The 21,898-nt window shown below is 41.8% G+C and overlaps 1 protein-coding gene across 1 annotated transcript in view; it reads left to right on the top strand.

Moving 5' to 3' along the window:
• Positions 1-21,898, top strand: part of TACC1 (transforming acidic coiled-coil containing protein 1) — a 68,102-nt gene that overhangs the window by 23,756 nt on the left and 22,448 nt on the right. Inside the window, exons 3-5 of the mRNA XM_081333760.1 lie at positions 3,995-5,081; positions 16,538-16,598; positions 18,074-18,281. Coding sequence (XP_081189886.1) covers positions 3,995-5,081; positions 16,538-16,598; positions 18,074-18,281 — 1,356 coding nt within the window. The remainder of the gene's footprint in view (positions 1-3,994; positions 5,082-16,537; positions 16,599-18,073; positions 18,282-21,898) is intronic.

Genomic DNA, 21,898 nt, shown 5'->3' with positions numbered 1-21,898 from the left:
GCAGCCATTTGACAGCTGTCAACTGTCAAAGGTCTGCCGGGCTGTAATTTGGAATCCTTTAGTTTCCCGATATGATTCACTTAGCATTTCAGAACTTCAACACACCCTTCATAATCGCACGGGAGATCTTCTTTACCTCCACGCCCCAGCCTTAATCTAAAAATAAAAAAAGCTTGGGAAAAAAGAGCGAGGATTGGAAGCGGTCCAAGCTGGTTCTAAAATCTGGCCTTAATCAGGAAATTGTCGTGTTTTCCTTGGTGCAGGAAACAGCTCCTCTGTGGCCATAATAGCTGAATACCCCCAGTGGCATCCTAGACATGGCATAGAGTCCTCAAGCCAAAAAGTGGTTTTAGCAGATGTATTGGACTATTTATTTTAGGAAATCTAGCGCAGAATTCTTTCATCTGGAAGGAACCTTGACTGTCATACTATAATTCACATCTTCACCAGGTTGAAGGGGGCTTCTGTAGATACTTGGGAAGAGTTCCCATTGGCTGAACTGGTGATGGTTTCATGCTCGCACACGTTTTTAAAACCAAATCTCAGAAACCAAATGGTCTCCTTTTCCTGGTAGCAAATTAAAATTAAAAGTAAGTTGAAAGTGGGGTTAAGTGAACGCTGTAGCCAATGAAGGTGAAATTCAAAAAAAAAAAAAAACAAACCCACATCCCATTGTTTTAATGGTAGATTTTTAAAATGTATTTTTTTTAAAAAAAATTGAAGTGAAAAATTGAACTGGTTTTCCTTGACACAATCTGGAACATTTCATAATTTTTCTAGGTGGAAGTTGAATCTGTGGGTTTAAGCATCTATTTCTTAACATCCTGCTAGGCAGAGATAATTGACACAAGGAGAATTCAAGATTTGACTTGCTGCAATATTATTGGGATTAAGGAAAGCACTTAAAACCCAGTTATCTCAACAGGCTTTTGAGTGAGATTTTCCTTGCATCAGCATATATAATTATATGGGATTATGATTCATTGACATAGAAATAGAGTATTTTGGTATGAATATCATTTATTGTTGGCTATTTTTTGCTGTTTTAATTTTGTTTACCTACTATAATATGTTTTTGTCTGAGACTCCTTAACTGTAGCTCGGTTTCCTTACCGCACCAGTTTTCATGAGACTCATCAGATGACATGTTATAATGGAGAAATTCTCTCACTTTCTGTCTTGGTGTGTGTGTGTGTGTGTGTATTTGTGTGGGAGGGAAATATCTGCCTCACACAAGAGGGGGAAACATAGAGTCAATAAAGGGAAGATGTAAAATATTTATGACATTTTGATTGAATGTGGATTAGGATGGGACTATGTAGCATTTTTGGATTCAGATGGAAAAAGGTGTGGAAAATGCCTTTAAAATCTAGAAAACCTTTCCAGAGATTGCTCTGTAGCTACAAAGGGCAGCAAAGAATCCATAGAAACATAGAATGATAAGAATTGGAAGGGACCTCAGAGGTCTTCTAGTCTAACCCCCTGCTCAAGAAGTAGTACCTATACCATTTCAGACAAATGTTTGTCATGGAGCATCCACAACAGAAAGGCAAGCCGTTCCACTGGTGATTTTTTTTTTCTGTTAGGAAATTTTTCTTAGTTGTATGTTGCTTCTCTCCATGGTTAGTTTCCATCCATAGTTTCTCGTCTTTTGGTGCTTTGGAAAATAGGTTGACACCTCTCCCCCCCTCTTCTTTGTGGCAGCTCCTCAAATATTTGAACACTGCTATCATGTCTCCCTGAGTGTTTCTTTTCATTAGACTAGACATACTTGTCACCGTTCTTCGTATGTTTTAGCCTCCAGCCCCCAAATCCAGGAAAATTGGCTTGGTTTAAAGAGCTGTCGAGAGGAGCTATGTGAATTTTCCACTCGTCTACAACCACATTTTCCCCTTTAAATCTGAAGCATGTGTCAGCCCTGAGATTTAGTGTGTGGAATTTTCTGGGTATTGAAGATAGCTGTTTCTAAAATATTGCAGAACAAGAGCAGAGAGATTTTTGTGGTAACAAATAAGTGATTTGCATCTTTCCCAATAAACTAAGGGTCAATTGGAAAAATGAGTGTCAGTAGGGAAACCCCAGCTTGCACGTTGATAAATGAGGGCTAAAGTACAGATGATCCTTGACTTATAACCATTTGTTTAGCTGACTGTTGGAGGTTACAGTGGCACTGGGAAAAAGTGACTTATGACTGGTCCTTGAACTTACGACCTTTGCAGCCTCCCCAGTCACAGGATTAAAATTTGGGCAGTTGGAAACCACCAAGTATTTAGGACTGTTTCAGCATGCCAAGGTCATGTGATCACCGTTTGCAACCTTCCTAGCTGGCTTCCGACAAGCAACATTAATGGGGGAAGCTGGATTTGCTTAATGACCAAATGATTATTTAATAACTGCAACGATTCACTTAATAACTACGGCCAAAAGGGTCCTAAAATCATATGCAACTCACTTAACAATTACCTTGCTTAGCAATGGAAATTCTGATCCCGGTTGTGAGTCATAAATCAAGAGAATACCTGTATTCATATGGTATGCTTATTTCTATAACTTTTTGTCGTTGCAGTAACCTTTCTTACTCTGAATCTTTGGGAATGTCACTAACTTGGCCGTCAGTCACTGCAAGAGCTTGGCAGTTGGTTACTAGACTATTGTTCTATCTCACAGATCATTCTAGATTTTGCTCTGAATTCTGTTTCCATCGTGTCTGAGAATTGTAGGGAAGGGTGCCTTTATTTTTCCACATCTGTAAGATCTCAGCCAACAATTTCCAAGAAGAGGAAGAAATACGTTCTTAGCTTGCCATTCGGGAGCCAAGCCCGATCTTCGGGATGAGATAAAAGAGTATAGAAAGGTGTGGGTATAAGAAGATTATAGTTACAGTAGGTTAGAAAAACACACTCTGAGATGGCACATTTCTATCTGAACTGTACTATTATGGCTCCCACATTTAATATTCCTCTTATAAAAGACTAATAATTCTTCATAATTATAATCATCATCATCTCTGCAAATCTGCAGAATCAAGAAGCAGGCTAGGCTGGAGTCTATTTCTCTGGCTTGGTAATATTTTTTTTAGTAGATAGATTTTTATAATCTTTTTATACATGAATTTTGTCTGTAGCTTAAAGTGTGACAACACAAAATACAGATTGCTGCAGCTCCAGTACAGTGTTGGATGAAAAAGGATTCTGTGTCAGAGGCCAGAGTTTAAAGATATGCCTTGTTTGAAAACTATTGATCCATACTCTAGAAAAAGCGTAACTGACCCAACACAAAAATGTGCGGGTTTTGATGTTACCCACTAGGGTTGGAAAACTTTGATTAAAATTGGCACCTTACATGGCAACTGTCAAGACTCTCTGTATAAATGGGGCAAAATTTCCTCCCCTGAATGTAACTGTGGTGTTCCTTGCCAGACACTGGGTCATACAATGGTTATCTGTCGTTTGAGAGCTTATACAAGAGGAAAAGCAGATTTTTCTCCAACTAACAAATGCCGTGCTTAATTAGATAAATGGCCTAGATATTAAATGTCTATGGAGATTCTCAGTCATCCAGGTCATGGTTGTCAAAAGATAACTGGACTTTCTTTGTTTTTCCTTGAAGAAACTTCATCCAAGGGTTCTGAACTTGAAGGAGCTTCTTGGATGAGAAGTGAAACATCCTCAAGGTAAAACAAAGTCCATTTGCCTTTTGAAAAAATACCTTTGGGCCTAGATATTAATATACAGAACACTTATACATATGAACCAACGTATTTTAAAATGTAATTTGTAGCTTAATGTATAACTTCTTGAATCTTTTATACCTTACAAAATTGACCACACATCTCCATCTTGCGTGTGAATTATTATTATGCGTTCTTTCCATACAGCTGTTATCCTTGTATTTTATGCCATATGCGAAATAAAATTCTGTTGATCTGCTGGGTTTTTTTTCCCTATAGGAAACATATTTTAATCACCTCTCTGTTTCTCTCTCCTCCATGCAGCATCTCTAGAAGATCAGTTTGTCTCCAAAGAGTTGGAGGAGACATCAGCTTTGGCAGAGGATGAATTACAGACTGACTCAGCAATCGTGCAAACCAGTGGTCCATTTATATCAAAAGCCCACCTTGGAATTGATCAGGCGTCATCCCTGTCTTCTTCTGCATTAGATGCTACATCATCTACGGAGGAGAATATTGGTTCAGGGAGACTCAATCCAGACCATACTTCAGACACACTATCCCAAGAGGAGCAAAGGGAAATTTTGAAGGAAAGCCAAGAGACTCCCGTTCAGGAATCTTCAGAGGTCAAGTCAAGCGTTGAGAACATTGCAAATAACAAAAGCAAGCTCCCAAGGGCAAAGCCAATTGCTCTTCAAAAGAAAATGGGGGGAGAGACTCCCGAGACTGAAGTGACCACAGATAGCCCCCCTATTCCCAAAGCTACCTACCGCTTTGATCCAGAGGAATACGATGAGACCGTGAACCCATTTACGATGGGAGGCTCCAAATGTCCAAACTCGCCCCCTGCATCTCAGCCAGGTGCTGAACTTCCAAATAGTGACCCTAAGCATCCCAGCTCAGCAGGAGCTGGAGATTGCAAGACCCGGGCCGTGAAACTAGAGTTTGATTTTGCCGAAGGAGTGGAAAACGTTGAGCCCAAGAAGCTTCCACCAAGAAAAATGGGAAAGAGGCCTAGTAGTAAGTTGTCTCCTAAGAGACAAAGAGGACCTACCACCCGGCCTGTTGTAGGTCCTGAGGATGGAGAGAAGACCATAGTTCCTGATGTTTCAGTGGCACCTCTTACTAAGGATACTGCGGACACCAGCCAGTGGGTTGATCCTGCCTTAAACCCTTTTGCGGGCAGTTCTTCTTTGCAGGATTCTCCCACACTCACAAAACGTTCCTATCATGTGGATATGGCAGATACTTTCAAGTCAAGCAGCAAGACCTTGTCCACTGTAGGAGCCGATTCTTGTCCTTCCGCAGAGAACAGTCTCAATGAGATCTTGGAGTCACAAGCCCGAGAGGCTGCGGGGGATGATTTGAAGACAAGCTTGGTCCCCCAGAGCTCCAGGTCACGGCTGATAACGTGAGTGATAGGGGGGTCTCAGCAGGGGAGGAAAGAGGAATACTTGAGGCTGGTGAGGATCTAAGTAGGATTTTATCTCCTCCAGGCTGCAAGTAACTCAACCATTGCAACTTATGGGGCTTGCTTGGAGCGTAAGGTTATTGTTGTGCACATGGACCAAGTCCTATGTGGGACAACAACCTTGCCCACTTTGTACCATTGTGATCTGTCCCCTCCCAAATATGTGTATATTCCCCAATCAACAAGCGTTGCCTTCTCTCGACATTCCGCACCAAGCAAAACTCTTTCGGCAGACTTGCGATCACAAATGAATCCCCAATTTCCATGGCTAAGCAAGGCAATTATTAAGTACGTTTTGCCCCATCATACCACAGTTAGTGAATCACTGCAGCTGTTAAGTTAGGAACACAGTTGCTAATGAATCTGACTTCCCCATTGCCAGAAGCTTGCAAAAGGTTGGCCTCATAATCCTGGGACACTGGGATACTTGCCAGTTGCCAAGCATCCAAATTTTGATCAAGTGATTATGGGGATGCTTCAATGGATGTGAATGTGGAAAACAGTCATAAGTCATTTTTTTCATGGCCGTTGTACCTTTGAATGGTCACTAAACAAATGATTGTAAATCAAGGACTACTTCCACTGAATAAATCTGCAGACAGTTTGATGCTGCAGTCAGTCTTAATATTTTGGGGTCAAAGTAAGGAGAAGCATGGAAGTGTAGAAGATCACTGAAGCCAAACCCCTTACTATAACAGCCCCCAGCTGCCCATTGGGAGCAATTCATCCCCAACCCTCCAAAAATGATTTGATTATATGATTTCGTTTGAAGGGGAAAGTATTGTACACACTGTAACTCTGTGGAGACTTTGCCAGATTAACTGTTCCAATGATCTCTTTCCCAACTCATCTAAGCCAAAAGATGAGAATTCTTCCAGGTTAAATAACTCTTTTCTCAAACATGGCAGAAACAGCTTGCGATAGAAAGAGCAGGACACTCAGAATAGGAACTCGTTTGTAAATACATCTTTTTTTTTCTTGCGGCTAAAGGGAACGTATTTTTATATAAATATATATAAAAGAGTTGCTTTTTAAAAAAGTCATAGTTTGGTTTGAGAAGGCATATGCCTCTTCAGCACAGGTTCTGAACGTGTCAATGGGGCAAATACCAAAGTGTGCCTGATGACATCATCACACAAATGCTGTGACTTAGGTATCTTTTACTCCACTATTTCTTCACCTCAGCAACTTTAAGAGGTCTGGACTCTTAAACTCCCAAAATTCAACACCTGCCTCTTTAAGGATGCTCAATTTGGTGCTGGCACAGAAAACAGGATGCAGATATAAGCAGATGCCTTCTATGCTGGCACACCTAGTCAACCACACAATAGCTTAGTGCTTTGTGCAAACTTTGTGCGGTTACTTGGTGATTCAGTGTTATATAAATCTGGGTTAACTGAATCACCTTGATTAAGTTAACCCTGGATAAGGATGACAACCATAGACTAATAATTCATCCAAGATTAAAACTTTTCCCCCCTGAAATCTCCATCCTGAGATAGTTCATGTGGCCATGAAAGGCAGATTCTGTGGAATTTTGGGGGTCCTCAGAGGTTGGTTATTTGCCTTCAAATGTTTCATTACTCAACTAGGTAACATCTTCAATGATTTGGGTTAATGAAACATCTGTTAGCAGCAGCCAAGTTCAGAGGGCACCAAGAACTCCACAGTTCACTCCTGAGCGGCAAATGTTATCTTCTATTGGAAGGCAGATTCTGGTATACTCCAAGATGACAAGCTTTTAAATATTACAACATTCACTTAACGTTGCCAGGAAACGCTTGGTTATTTTTGATTTTAGCTCTCCTAATAATCAAATATAGCAGTATTGAGGGGAGATCATGTTTCAAATACTGCATCCAGTTTTTGTCACCACGATGTAAAAAAGATGTTGAGACTCTAGAAAGAGTGCAGAGGAGAGCAACAAAGATGATCAAGGGACTGTGGGCTAAAACATATAAGGAACGGTTGCTGGAATTGGGTATGTGTAGTTTAACGAAGAGAAGAATGAGGGGTGACATAATAGCAGTGTTCCAACATCTCAGGGGTTGCCCCAAAGAAGAGGGAGTCAAGCTATTTTCCAAAGTGCCTGAAGGCAGGACAAGAAGCAATGGATGGAAACTAACCAAGGAGAGAAGCAATCTAGAACTCAGGAGAAACTTCCTGACAGTGAGAACAATCAATCAGTGGAACAATTTGTCTCCAGAAGTTGTGGGTTGCTCCAACACTGGAGGTTTTTAAGAAGAGATTGGACAGCCATTTGTCTGAAATGGTATAGGGTTTCCTGCCTGAGCAGGGGGTTGGACTAGATGACCTCCAAGGTCCCTTCCAACAACAACTACTTCTTCTTCTTCTTCTTCTTCTTCTTCTTCTTCTTCTTCTTCTTCTTCTTCTTCTTCTTCTTCTTTTTCTTTTTCTTCTTCTTCTTCTTCTTCTTCTTCTTCTTCTTCTTCTTCTTCTTATTATTATTATTATTATTATTATTATTATTATTATTATTATTATTATTATTATTATTATTATTAATCCAACCTCTTCCACAAAAGTCCAGTAAGTAACCAAATCAGCCATTGTCTCTCAGTCCAACCTGCCTGTTGTTGTTGCACAATTCATTGGAAGAAGGAATGCAATATACAAGGCCTTAAGCACCTGTAAAAAGTAAAGGTAAAGGTTCCCCCGCACATGCGTGCTAGTCGTTTCCAACTCTAGGGGCCGGTGCTCAACTCCGTTTCAAAGCCGAAGAGCTACCTTCCCACCGTAGTGGTCCCTATTGTTCTACTTGCATTTGTACGTGCTTTCGAACTGCTAGGTTGGCAGAAGCTGGGACGAGTGACAGGCACTCACTCTGTTATGCAGCACTCGGGATTCGACCCGCCAAACTGCCGACCTTCTGATCGACAAGCTCAGCGTCCTAACCCACTGAGCCACCGCGTCCCTTAGCACCTGTAGGAAAAGCAATATAAAACCACAGTGATTCGCTTAATAAACACTATGGAAAAAGGTCATAAAATTGAGTGCAGCCACATGATGCCATTAATAACCACACCACTTAACAAATTTTCCAATCCCTGTTGTAAGTCAAGGTCTACCTATAATGAAATATGGAATAACACTAAAGGAAGATAGACCGACATACAAGGCATACCTGCTATTTCCTTACTCTGATGTAGTTCTTCAAAATGATCCTGTATTTTTTTTTTGTCATTTCCCCAAACAGAACTTTCCTTTTCTTCATTTTGCACACACGATTTAGAATCTAAAACCCCGGATGGCAAACAGCAGGCGTTATTCTTGCCTTAACTGACTTTGGGCTCACCTTGAACATGGCTTGGTCTCAGCATATAAATCACGCTCAATCAAATTTTGCACTATACAAACTTGCACTAATCCCAACCTAACTCTATGCGGGTTTTAAAAGAAACGGTTCATCATTCCTTTGTCTTTGAGATGAGACTTTTTAAACCCATCCTCTCTGGGAGAGAAAGCAGCCCAAACCTGAGGAGTTTTATTACCTTTGTCACCCACACTTCATAAATTTATTTGCCGCCCAGTTCTTGGTTCAAGACAACTCTGAGCCAACATAAAACATACAAACGCTCAACGATTCTAAATATAAAAACAGATTAAAATTGCAAAAATTAAAACAAACAAAAACAAGGATTTGGAGGGGACAGGCAGAGGTGCCTTCTCCACCTTCAGCCAACAAACGGCTTCTCCTTCAGGACCCCATGCCAGGCTTTCAGAATTTCCTGAAGACTAAAAGAAAGAGGGTAGATGTTCCTAAGATCAGAAAAGGCTGTTCCAGTATTTAATGTTCTCTTGGATCCCACCAGCCAAAATTCCTTGGCTGATGGGATTTGCAGTACTGCACCCTCTGCCAGCATGAGTGGGGCAGGCCAATCTTGTTTTCCTGGTGTCTTATCTTAAAGTCAACAGAAATGCTGCTGTCTTGTTACTGTCATGCAGTGACTTCCCCCAGTTGCCATATTTTCTCCCATAAGATCTGCCACATCAGGAGGACAATTGCTGTAGCTGGCTCCAAAGCTATTTCAATCCTAGCAAAAGTGCAACGTGCCAGGCTTTCCACCTTGGTAATAGCTCATTAGTATAATTGTGCACTGTGCTTGCGCATGGCAGGAAAGCAGTATGAGCCACAGCTTCATTGCGTGTGCAAAATACGTGTGAAAGAGAGAAGGACTGTTGCTTCGTGCGACATACAGTATTAGGGAGAAATTCTTTTCAAAAAGAATTTACAGACTGAAGCACAGGGGTCTTCAAATTTGGCTGCTTTAAAACTTGTGGACTTGAATTCCCAGAATTCCTCAGCCAGCAATGCTGAGGAATTCTGGGAGTTGGAAGTCCACAAGTCTTAAAGCGGCCAAGTTTGGAGACCCCTGCTGAAGCAGCTAACCCTTCCTCAATAATCTGTTCTGCTCCATTGAGATTGGTGGTTTGGGCAAAACATGAGGCTTAAGGAGAAAAGTCACCAGATCAAGTGATTAGTATTCATCTGAATTTGTGCAGCTCAACTTTATTAACCCTAGCTAAGAAAGTCAATGTGTTCCCAAATTCCGTATTGAGCTGGATAGATGTGACATCATTGGCTTGCTGAAATTAAAACCTCTGGGGATTAAGAAGCTTTTGAACAGGGAATCAGCCAGGTACACCATGGAAGTCAAGCAAGTTGTAAGTGTAAGCCTAAAATGTACTTATAAATGTGGTGTAGGAATCTAAATTTCTGATACTCCCATGCTACACCTTTGCTCCGCGAGCTGCATTGGCTGCCGGTTGCTCTCCGGGTGAGGTTCAAGGTGTTAGTGATGACTTACAAAGCCCTACATGGCATGGGTCCGGATTACCTACGGCAACACCTGAGGCCGGCGTCAACTTCCCTCCGTCCAGTGCGCTCCCACAGAGAGGGACTCCTCAGGGTGCCTCCGATCAAGGAATGCCGATTGGTGGCCCCCAGGGGGAGGGCCTTCTCTGTGGGCGCGCCAGACCTTTGGAACCGCTTGCCGGTTGAGCTCCGAACGGCCCCCGACCTTCGCTCCTTTCGGCGCGATCTCAAAACCTTTCTTTTTGAACAAGCTGGCCTGGTCTGACGGGATGGGGTTGGGTTTTATAATCGGTTTTAACTTTTAATATGTATTAATTTATTACGGGCATTGTAGTTTAATTACTTTTTAATTTTTGTATCCTGGTTTTTATTATGTATTGCCCTGTTCACCGCCCTGAGTCCTTCGGGAGAAGGGCGGTATACAAATTAAATTATTAAATTAAATTAAAAGTGAGGGAACGGCGACACATTTTTGAGGTCCTTGGAAATGGGCAGATATTGGCATGTCACATTTGTAAGAATGGGACCACTTTAACATCTGAAAGATCATGAGAAGGTCTAACAAGTCACATCACTGATCCAGCTAGCTTGGTCTTGTCTACATCAGGAGTTAGGAATCCTCTGGTGTTCCAGGCACTGCTGAACTACAGTTCCCAACATCTCTGCTTATTGATTATGTTGGCTGGGACTGATGGACATTGAAGTTCAAAACATCTGGAAAGCTTCAGCTTACTTTCTTCTGGTCCAAACGGGTTGTTGCTTTCCAGAGATAAGAGCTTATGGATGCAACTGGGTACCTGTTACCCTTGAATAACCTCTCTATGTAGAGACCAGGGCTCTTCAAACTTGGCCCTTTTATGACTTGTGACTTCAACTCCCAGAATTCCTCAAGTTTGAAGACCCCTGGTGTAGACTATACGGAAAGGTCTGGTCTCATCTTCTGCCTCTATAATCAAAACTATGCCCCCAGTTCACTGGTCTGATTTTAAGATTTGCATAAATTATTCACACTGCACACTGCATTCAGGTTTGTATGCTTGCAGTTTGGGGATTGCTAATAAAATTGAGGCCAAGCTACCATACCAGAATCCTAAAGCTTTCAGTCATCTTAGCCGCTGGCATCTTCCGCATTTCCATTTCTACTTTCTGGGACCTCCTTGGCCTTTGAGCCAAGAGTTTTACAGCCATTAACAAGTGGCTTTGTGCTATTTACAATGAAAGCTGGGGTTCTCAGAGACTTTAATTCCATCTGATGTTCATGCAGAACTGCGACATTTAGATACGGCTCTTGTAATAAGCTGTGACACTTCTTTTGAGGTCTCTTCTCCTAGTCCTAAATATGTCACGTTCTCTTCCTAGCGCATTTTCAGAGGACCAATAAGCATTTATTCAATAGGATAATACTGTATATATCTGGATCTTTCATGTATATTTTCTCCTTCCCTTTCATCTCTCTCCCTCTGCTTGTCTTTGTTTATTTCTGGTGCCTCAGGACTACAGAACAAGTGAAATTTCTCTGTTTTCTGTTGTAAGTAATTTTCTCTCCCTTTCTTTTCTTTTCTTCATTCCTTTTCTGGAAGGTTTTGGTATTCTCTTTCTTTCTCATTCTCTCTCTCCTTTTCTCTGTTGCATGTTGCTTTTGGTTGTTTTTTTTTTGCCTCCTGGCTTAAAAAAATAAAAAGAGTGTGTTGTCCTTGGCCTCCATTTAAAAGGCACAATTTCATCTGGCAGCTTTGCTTCCCAGTGGAACACGTAGGGAGAGATGACTATGCTTGCTGTTGATGGCACTGCGGTCTTTGATAGCAGTAATAACGTTTGATTTGATCTGATTTGATCTGCTGTTGATGGCATGCTTATTTGCAGTGGATGTTTGTGCCTGCAAAATTATCCCAGCTTGTAGTGTGCCCTTGCAGTCTCCCAACTGAGGGTACATCTCTGGCAACCCAATTTCAGATTGCTGTCAAGAAAATAATATGGATGTGCCCGTGAGGTCAAGCTCAATTGACAAAAAAATGCAGTAGCTTTTTCAAGATGGGTGGTGGTGAATAGAAGAGGAGAGGAGAGGAGAGGAGTGGAGGAGAGAAAAGAATAGGATAGGATAGGATAGGATAGGATAGGATAGAATAAATAGAATAGAATAGAATAGAATAGAATAGAATAGAATAGAATAGAATAGAATAGAATAGAATAGAATAGAATAGAATAGAATAGAATAGAATAGAATAGAATAGAATAGCGTGATGGAATAGAGTGGAGTGGAGTGGAGTGGAGTGGAATAGAATAGAATAGAATAGAATAGAATAGAATAGAATAGAATAGAATAGAATAGAATAGAATAGAATAGAATAGAATAGAATAGAATAGAATATAGAATAGAATAGAATATGGAATGGATGGAATAGAATAGAATAGAATAGAATAGAATAGAATAGAATAGAATAGAATAGAATAGAATAGAATAGAATAGAATAGAAAATAGAATAGAGTAGAATAGAATAGAATAGAATAGAACAGAATTATAATAGAATAGAATTATAATAGAATAGAATAGAACAGAAGAATAGAATAGAATAGAACAGAATATAGAATAGAATAGAACAGAATATAGAATAGAATAGAATAGAATAGAACAGAATAGAATAGAATAGAATAGAATAGAATAGAATAGAATAGAATAGAATAGAATAGAATAGAATAGAATAGAATAGAATAGAATAGAATAGAATAGAATAGAATAGAATAGAATTCTTTATTGGCCAAACACAATTCTTTATATGCCAAGTGTGAGTGGGCACACCAGGAATTTGTCTCTGGTGCATAAGCTCTCAGTATACATACAAACAACAAAGTAATAGGTTATAGATCATAAATCATAGTTACAATCATTAATCATAAGATAGAAACAACAAGTGATAAATCATAACATACCAATAGGAGAAGATAGTAGGAAAGATGAGAAGATGAGAAGAATAATAGCTATACAGCCTACTACATGGGTAAATATCTTTAGGCATAAGACAGTGTTGTGATGGCATGGGGAAAAAAACTGTCTTTGTATCTAGTTGTTTTGGCATGCAATGCCCTATCGCTGTGTCCTGAGGGGAGGAGTTGAAACAGTTTATGTCCGGGATGTGAGGGGTCTGTAGATAATCAACAACCAATCTCGATCAGTCTTCAAAAAATAAGCAGGATCAGATTTGGTTTATTATTAGATAGGACACTCTAGAAAGTATTAGATAGGACACTCTAAACTTGGGAGTGGAGGATAGGACCCATGTTCCAGAGAAGGCAATAACAAGCAATTCCTGTAGTGCTGCTGAAAAAACCCTGCATAACTGTGTTCAGGTAACTACCACAGGTTTGGTCTGAAGCTCATTTAGCTGACCCTCAAAAATTTGCAGGATTGTCAACAGATCTTTAAATAGAACAAAGATCTAGATAATCTCCCAGGTGCAACACAAGATTGGGAGATTGGGGGCTCTTGGAATTGGGAGAAGGCAGATTCAGCCCATCCTTGTCTCTAGAGCCTGTGTTGCAATCACATGACTGGGGACACTGCAGCAGCTGTAAATGGAAGGACCAGCTGTAGGTCACTTTCCCCCCCCCCAGCAGTGTCATAGCTTTGAATGATTGCTAAATAAATGTTCATAAATTGAGAAACTGCCTCTATTCGGTCCTGGGAAAGAGGAAAGGGTGAGAGGGGGAAAAAAATCAAACTAACCCGGCTTTGATTTTGTTTGGCATAAGATGAAGAGAAACTGTGATAGTCTTTCAAGATGTTGTTATTCTACCCCACAATAAAAAGGCTTTCCTAGAGTCACTGCTCTACCTGTTTCTTCCCTGATCTCTAAGAGCTGACAGGTAATCAACAGAATGAGGAAATTCAGCGTGGGGTTCTCCGTTTGATTGGGAGCTGCCCAGAGTTGGTTGAAAGATGGACAGCTATATAAATGTTTTAAATCAATCAATCAAGCTGGTTGGCTTAATGTACTTGTGTTATGAGAAACAGAGAGCAGATAGGGTTGTGTGTTGTTTTTTTTAGAGCTGGGGCAAAAATTGCATTTCCGGATCTTGCTTATAGCATCTCCTGACTTCAGGGCAGGGCAAAGAATGGGTTGCCACCGCTGCTGCTTTTGAAAGTGAAAATACAGGGCCGGTGAGAGAAAGCAGCTTTTGCAAATTGTGACAACTGAAATGAGAACAATGCTGTGGGTTTGTACAGGAACTGTGTGTGTTGTGGGGGAGGCATTGCTAACTGAAAAAAGCTCTCTCTCTTTCATCTCTCATTCTTTTTTTAAAATAAGTGTCTCAGCTTTTCTGAGAACGTGGCAATAGAAGCAAACACATTTGCCTTAATTTTCCTTTGGGCGAAGAGTATGCTTGGATGTACGCATGTGTAGAATCATCCAAAACTCCAGGTTATTTTCTTCAGGTTAAAATTTAGAATTTTCTGTGTAAGCAGAATTCAGTTCCATGCCGGCTTTGCACCCTGTTTTATTAATTAAGTTAACCATCATTTTATTGCTTAGGCATTATTGCAGGGAAACCGGTTGCTTGTTTCGCTTTAAAGACCCTTGAAATGTGTGGCCAAAGGATTCAAATCAGGCTGTGGTGGTTTATTCACTCCTTTGTCTTAATTGGCTGCTTCTGCTGAGCACATTTGCTTGTAAAAGAATTCCCATTCAGCTCAAGGGGGGGTGATGGCTTCATTAGTCTGCCTGTAATGCTTGGATTGCAAGAAATCACACAAGCAATTAATTCTCAGGGGCCCCTTTGCAAATGGACTTGTGATTACAAGGTCATTCTGCTTGCACTCTGTGGCTGCACAGGGTGTGTTCCTTAGGTGGCCATAACATGAACCAGCAAGGGCTCTCAGGAAAAAAGCTAGCGAGCAGCTGAAGGCTGGACTTTGCTTTTAACTACCTTCCTCCTTTCCAATTAATTTGATGGAGATGAAGGATGGCAACTGGAATAATTTGTTCTATTTGTTCAGCATTTGCTGGTCTTTGATCTGCAACAGCAGGGGGAAGGAAGTAGGGTTTGATGCAGGCTAATTTTTGCAAAATCTTAGTACGTTTCTTTGTGTAGGTGAAAGAGGTTGAATTGTTTGACTAGGCCACTTCGGGGCTAGGGGTCACGTGCGGAATTTGGAGGATGTGAGCCTACGCTCAAAATGGCTGCTAGGGAATATCGCCAGTTGCAAAGCACCAACTTGTTACAGGTGATCCTCCAGGTACAGCCACAATAGAGCCCACAATTTCCATTGCTAAGCGGGACCTTTGTTAAGTGAATTTTGCTCCATTTAGCAACCTTGCTTGCCTGCAGTTGTTAAGCGAACCACTCCGGTTGTTACGTTAGTAACACGGTTGTTAAGTGAATCTTGCTGCCTCATTGACTTTGCTTGTCAGAAGGTCGAAAAAGGGGATCACATGTCCCCGGGACACTGCGACCGTCATAAATATGAACCAGTTGCCAAGCATCTGAATTTTGATCATGTGACCCTGGGGGATGCTGCAAGGGTCGTAAGTGTGAAAAATGGCCATAAATCACTTTTTTCAGTGCCGTTGTAACTTCAAACGGTCATTCAATGAACTGTTGAAAGTTGAAAACGACCTGTAGTTTGCTAACTGCCAGCCCCATTCTAGGTGATTCTCCTATAGGATCCATCATCCTATCTTGCTGGATGATGGATCCTAGGAAAGTATATGGTGTAGGGCAGGGGTGGGGAATCTTGGCTCTTTTATGATTTGTGGACTTCAACTCCCAGAATTCCTGAGTCAGCACATGTGCTGGCTCAGGAATTCTGGGAGTTGAAGTCCACAAGTCATAAAAGAACCAAGATTCCCCATGCCTGGTGTGTAGGGAACAAAAATACCCCCCCTCTCCTGGCTAAACATGTATTTGTCCATTGGGGCTGGACAACGCCCTTCTTCTTTTAAACCCTGGTGGGCTGTGTCCCAAACTGGGGAAAGTCTGTTTAGTTTGAGCCGCTATTTATGAACAAAAGTCTGGTATCAATTATGGCTCTTTTAGAAATCCTTATTTTAAAAGCATGACAGGTTGACTTGCTTTGAGGTAGACGGTAGTTAGATTGAAACCGGAGGCAGATGTTTTGGGTCTTCTTTTCCAGAGGGGATGAAGGAAGACTCTGGCTTAGCATTGCACCCAAGTCCCATTTATCCTGAACATACATTCAACCTATCTTCAAAAATGAGAAACGCGCATTCAGCATTTGCACCCACATGTATTCTGTTGGTGAACAGGTCTGAATATCCTATATTGGCAGTGTGTCATTTGCTTTGTAGAACTTGCTCAAAGGCCTTTTCGTATTGGTTATTTCAGACCAAGAAGGGCATTCAGCAAACGGGGGGGGGGGGAATGGCTAGTGACTTTCCTTCCCGGCTGAACATCAGCAAATTCAGGATTTGCCCTTTATTTTGCTTCAGTTCCCCCCCCCCCTCTGGCTGTGTGTGTGTCTCTTCTCCCTTGCTTGCTCTCCTCTTTCCATGAGAAAACCGGAACATCTGACCCTAACCGATACATGCTTTCTTTTTTACAGGAGTGGCTGCAAGGTGAGAAAGTATGAATCTCATCCCTTGGCCCTGGATGCTTGCTCTCAGGTAAAGGTGTTCAGTTGCTCCCCTTTAGAACATGACTGCACTTGTCTTGGAGGTGAAGAACCAAATTGTGGTGGCTAGTTGTGTGCAGGAGCAGCCAGGAACAAACTTGCCGGCCTCAGAGGTTGGCATCGTAAATCTTCCTGAAGACGAGATTGGGGGCATCCATCAGTGGCTGGTACGATGAGTTAGAGAGGCTGGGTTGAAAAACTTAAACAATTTTTTCCAAAACTTATTCCTTTATTACCTGAAGCTTCTTATTGGATAGATTTGTTGAACTTCAAGGTCTGGTTATTATAAGTCCCTTCCTTCAGCACCATTATAACTTTGAATTGTTGCTGAACAAATGATCATAACATGAGGTCTATCTGTATTGTGGAACAGTATAATTGAATGATAGAACATACTGATCTGGACAGTAGGTAGTCCTGTGTGATATGTCTACATCTATATCTGTAATTATATTGTTTGTTGCAATGTTACCTACACGTCTTTGCTGGGTTAGACGTTTGAAAACCATTAAAATAAATTGCAGATTGTTCAAACAGCATTCATTCATTCATTCATTTGTTCATTCAGTTTTTATTCCACCCATTTCCCCTACAGTGTGAGTCATTAAAGTGAGCATTAAAACTCAACAATCTAAAATGTTGAAAGAGCAAATAATTAAAACAGAGGTTCTTAAACTGAGAGAAATTATCAAGGAGATACTTGGGCATATCCTGGGGGTAATGGAGCAATTTGTAATTTCTTATTTGTGAGTTGAGGATCAAATGTGGGGTCGTTGTTGCCGAGATGGTTGTATAAAATAACAGAATCTTGGATTGTTGTTTGTGGGAATAATGACATTATTGGAGACCAAGAAAAGGGGTAACCGGGTCAAACAATTTAAGCCAGTTAAACCTGGCTTAAAAAGATTTTCAAAACCCCAAGCTTGAAAAGATGGCCAAGCATATGTGTATTCCCGTTCACCAGCCTTGTTGTAGGAGATGACCAGGCTGAATCTGAGGGAGGGGTCAAGTACATCATCAGCCCCAAATCCCTTCGTGCCCACAAGAGATTAAGTCCAGCCCACCTTGAATTCTGTTGATTAAATTTCTACACATTTGAACAGCCTCAGTTTCTGATTTCTGGTGCCTGACACTTGTTGGTTTCCTGTATCATGTAAACCAAAATTATGCCATTTGCAGCAGGAAAAAGAGTGGGGTAGAAACTACATCAACTCTTCCTTCCAACCCTTGCTGCAGCCAACAGGGACACCTCCAGATATGTGAACTTTTAAGCTCCACAGAATTCTCCAGCCAGTGGGGCTGTTGCAGAGAATTCTGGGAGTCCCACAGAGGGAAGGTGCTGGGGTTGAGGATGGCTGAGCTTCTGAGATACAGACTGTCTGTGTAATCAGGTTCTTATTGCGTTGCGCTGCTTATATAGTCAAGGTTTGATTGTTCTCTGTTTTAACTGCCCTCTTCTTTATACAGGGTGAAGAGGAAGCAGCACTTATTTCCAAAATCCCAGATCTTCCCAGTCAGGATGGACATGCTACCGATGAAGAAAAACTGGCTTCCACCGGTCAGAAGCCAACTGATTTGGAGGTAAAAGGTGAGCCCGAGGAAGACCTGGAGTATTTTGAGTGTTCCAATGTGCCCGTGTCTACCATAAATCATACGTTTTCATCCCCAGTAGAAGGTATGGAAGCTTCTCTCATTATTTTCTCTCTCTCTCTCTCTTGCATTAACAGTGTAGTTCTTTCCTCTGTCTGCCTTCCAAATTTGCCGAGTCACAATTCCCATCGCTGGTAGCACAGTCGTTGGCTGTCAGCAAGGAAGTCTGCAAGTTCTTGTCCAACACATCTGGAGGACAGATGCTGCGGGAGGCTACTGTATTTCAATAATGCTTGTATTCTGGAAGGGCTGTCAGTTGTTGAGTGAAAAACTTTCAGAGTCATCGGATGCCTTTTTAATAAAACAAATGTACAGGCTGGATTCACTGAATGCGTCTATTCCCGAAGCCTTTAAGTGGGTATAGATTCACTAAATTGTTAGATATTGGCATGTGAGCAGACACACACAAACACACACCTGGAAAACCTGCATCAATAATTAATATAGCTGTAAAGCCTAAAAAAAAAGACCCAAAGGTGCTTTTTTCAAGAGTCAACTGGACTTTCTTGCTTTTTTCTTTGAAGACGTTTCGTTTCTCATCCAAGAAGATTCTCCAGCTCTGACTGGAAGGAATGGAAGGATTTATACTCTTTGCAAACAGCTGGTGGAAAAACAAAAAAAGAAAATTCAGTTTACTTTAGAACAGGCGTGTCAAACTCGCGACATCACGTGACTTTTCCCCCATTGCCGGCAATGGGGTGGGTGCGGCTTCGTTGTGATGCATCCGGCCCGCGGGCCGGCAGTTTGACATGCCTGCTTTAGAACATGGAATAATTTTTTTTTAATTGAAAAGTTTTAGAATACATTTTGTCTTTACCAATCCCCCCCTCCCCCCGCCCCTCCCTATCCCTCCCTACCCCTCCCCACCATTCCCCCCTCCCCCCCCCCGACTTCCCAGAGCTAAGTACAAGGTATAAAAAACAAAGAACAATCATAAACCTCCATATGCTAACAACAATAAACTCTTAAATCTATCACTCTCTAGCTCACATAGGATAACTACAAACAATATTAATATTACTTATATATATAAAAAAAGAAAAAATAGAAAAGAAAGGAAGACTTATTCAAATGCTAAATGAAACTTTTTAGTCCCATATTTGTTCTGGATATAATCAATCCATTTTTTCCACTCCATAATATAACGTTCTTGCGAATGATCTTTCAAGTAAGCCGAGATCTTTGCCATTTCCGCCAGAACATGGAATAATTTTTATCAGTGGCTAGAAAAACGAATTAGAGAGAAAGGAATGTGATATGTAATTCTGAATATATATTAGTAAGAAGAATAGATTAACTAACACTGCCTATGATAATTAATCATATTTATTATTGTTATCAACTATTATACCTATTATTGTTATTTACATACATGTACCCGACAATATCCTGTTTGCCAAATATTGAAAATGTTCCTGGGGGATACCCCAGCCCCAACCCCAACCTTGAACCCAACCTCCCCTTGACCCCAACCCTAACCCTGATCCCACTCTATTCCCAACCCTATAAAAACTAATAAAATTTTCAAAAAAAGAAGAATGCAAATGATGCGAATCCTTCCATTCCCCACCGTCCACTCCGAGCCGAAGAAGCTTCTCGGATGAAAAGCGAAACGTCTTCAAAGGAAAAAATGAGAAAGTCCAGTTGACCCTTGAAAAAAGCACCTTTGGGTCTCTTTTATAGGTTTTACAGCTGTATTAATCATTGATGCAGGTTTTCCAGGTGTGTGTGTGTCTGTGTGTGCCTGCTCACATGCCAATATCTAACAATTTAGTGAATCTATACGCGGTGGCTCATTGGGTTAGGACGCTGAGCTTGTCGATCAGAAGGTCGGCAGTTTGGCGGGTCGAATCCCGAGTGCCGCGTAGCAGAGTGAGCGCCTGTTACTCGTCCCAGCTTCTGCCAACCTAGCAGTTCGAAAGCACGTAAAAATGCAAGTAGAAAAATAGGGACCACTACGGTGGGAAGGTAACAGCGTTCCGTGCGCCTTTGGCGTCTAGTCATGCCGGCCACATGACCACGGAGACGTCCTCGGACAAGCGCTGGCTCTTTGGCTTTGAAACGGAGATGAGCACCGGCCCCTAGAGTCGGAAACGACTAGCACGCATGTGCGGGGGAACCTTTACCTTTACCTTATACCCACTTATTTGAGGGAACACCTGCTGCCGGCATCAAACGCCCTTCGCCCAGTGCGCTCCCACAGGGAGGGTCTGCTCAGGGTTCCGCCGGTGAGAGATTGCCGGCGGGTGACACCCAGGGATAGGGCCTTCTCAGTGGGAGCGCCTGCCCTCTGGAACCAGCTGCCAGTAGAGCTGAGGACTGCTCCCGACCTCCGATCATTCCGCCGGGGCCTGAAGACCTGGCTCTTTGAGCTCTCGGGCCCAGGCTGAGGAGTAAATTTTAACTGGGGTTTTAATGTACAGGGTGAATTTAATGCTTTTTAAATTGGTTTTAACTTTTGTATGTTTTGATTTTTAATTCCCTGTAAACCGCCCTGAGTCCTCAGGGAAAGGGCGGTATACAAATGCAAATATTATTATTATTATTATTAAAGTCCAGCTGCCTCTTGAAAAAGCACCTTTGGGACAATTCTGACCTGGATGATTGAGAATCTCCTTGGCCACCCAGAAAAGAGACTTCAAAAATGAGCCAAGGAGAGTTTAATATTTAGTTCTTCTCCAGCAAGATTTCAGATTGCCTCCCCCCCCCGACCCAAATCCCAGCAGCCTTTTTCTGACCGTTCCCAAGAGAATGCCGTCAGTTGTAGAAAGTCTAGCAGTGAAGAAATAACTCTTGAGGGTCTCACGGTGTCATTCTGGTTCCTTACGCTTGACACAAAAGCAGGCATGCTTTTAGCGGAATGCAGTCCCATCTCCTTCCCGTGCAGGGCAGGCCGTTTGATGGCTGGTGGCTACAGCAGCAGTTCTGAGAGCCGGTTGTGTGCACTCTCACAAAAGTGTTCATTTGAGAAGCTGAAGCAGCAGCCCGAGACAAATACAGGCGGTCCTTGACTCACGACCGCAATTGAGCCCAACATTTCTGTGGTTAAACGAAACGTTGTTAAGTGAATTTTGCCCCACATTACGACCTTCCTTGCCACAGTTGTTAAACGAATCACTGCAACTGCGGTTGTTAAGTTAGTCACACAGTGGTTAAGTGAATCCGGCTTCCTCATTGACTTTGCTTGTCAAAAGTTCGCAAAAGGGGATCACGTGACCCCGGGACCCTGCAAACGGTCGTAAATAGGAACCAGCTGCCAAGCGTTTGAACTTTGATCACGCAAACCACAGGGAGGTTGCGGCAGTCATAAGTGTGAAAAGCAATCATAAGTCACTTTTTTTTTACTGTGGTTGTAATTTTGAACCATCACTAAATGAATGAGGACTACCTGTAGAACAGTTACTGTTCTTCCAAAGTGGGGCTCAGAAAGAGAGGGAGTGGGGCAACAGGACCTGATTTGGGGAAGAGTGGTAACCTCCGATAAAAGAATCCATGACACCAAGGTTGTGGCACGACAGTCGTAAGTGTGAGTCCATGCCATCGGTTCCTTTTCCCAAGGCCGTTGTAACTTTGAACCTTTGTGAAATGAACAGGTGTAAGTCAAGGCTTTCCTCTATCGTGGAAGAGGAGAATATTTTGCAT

This window comes from Vipera berus (assembly GCF_964194415.1).
Source record: "Vipera berus genome assembly, chromosome: 8".
NCBI lineage: Eukaryota > Metazoa > Chordata > Lepidosauria > Squamata > Viperidae > Vipera > Vipera berus.
Note: the sequence above shows the minus strand (reverse complement) of the source record. Positions and strands in the feature narration are given on the sequence as shown.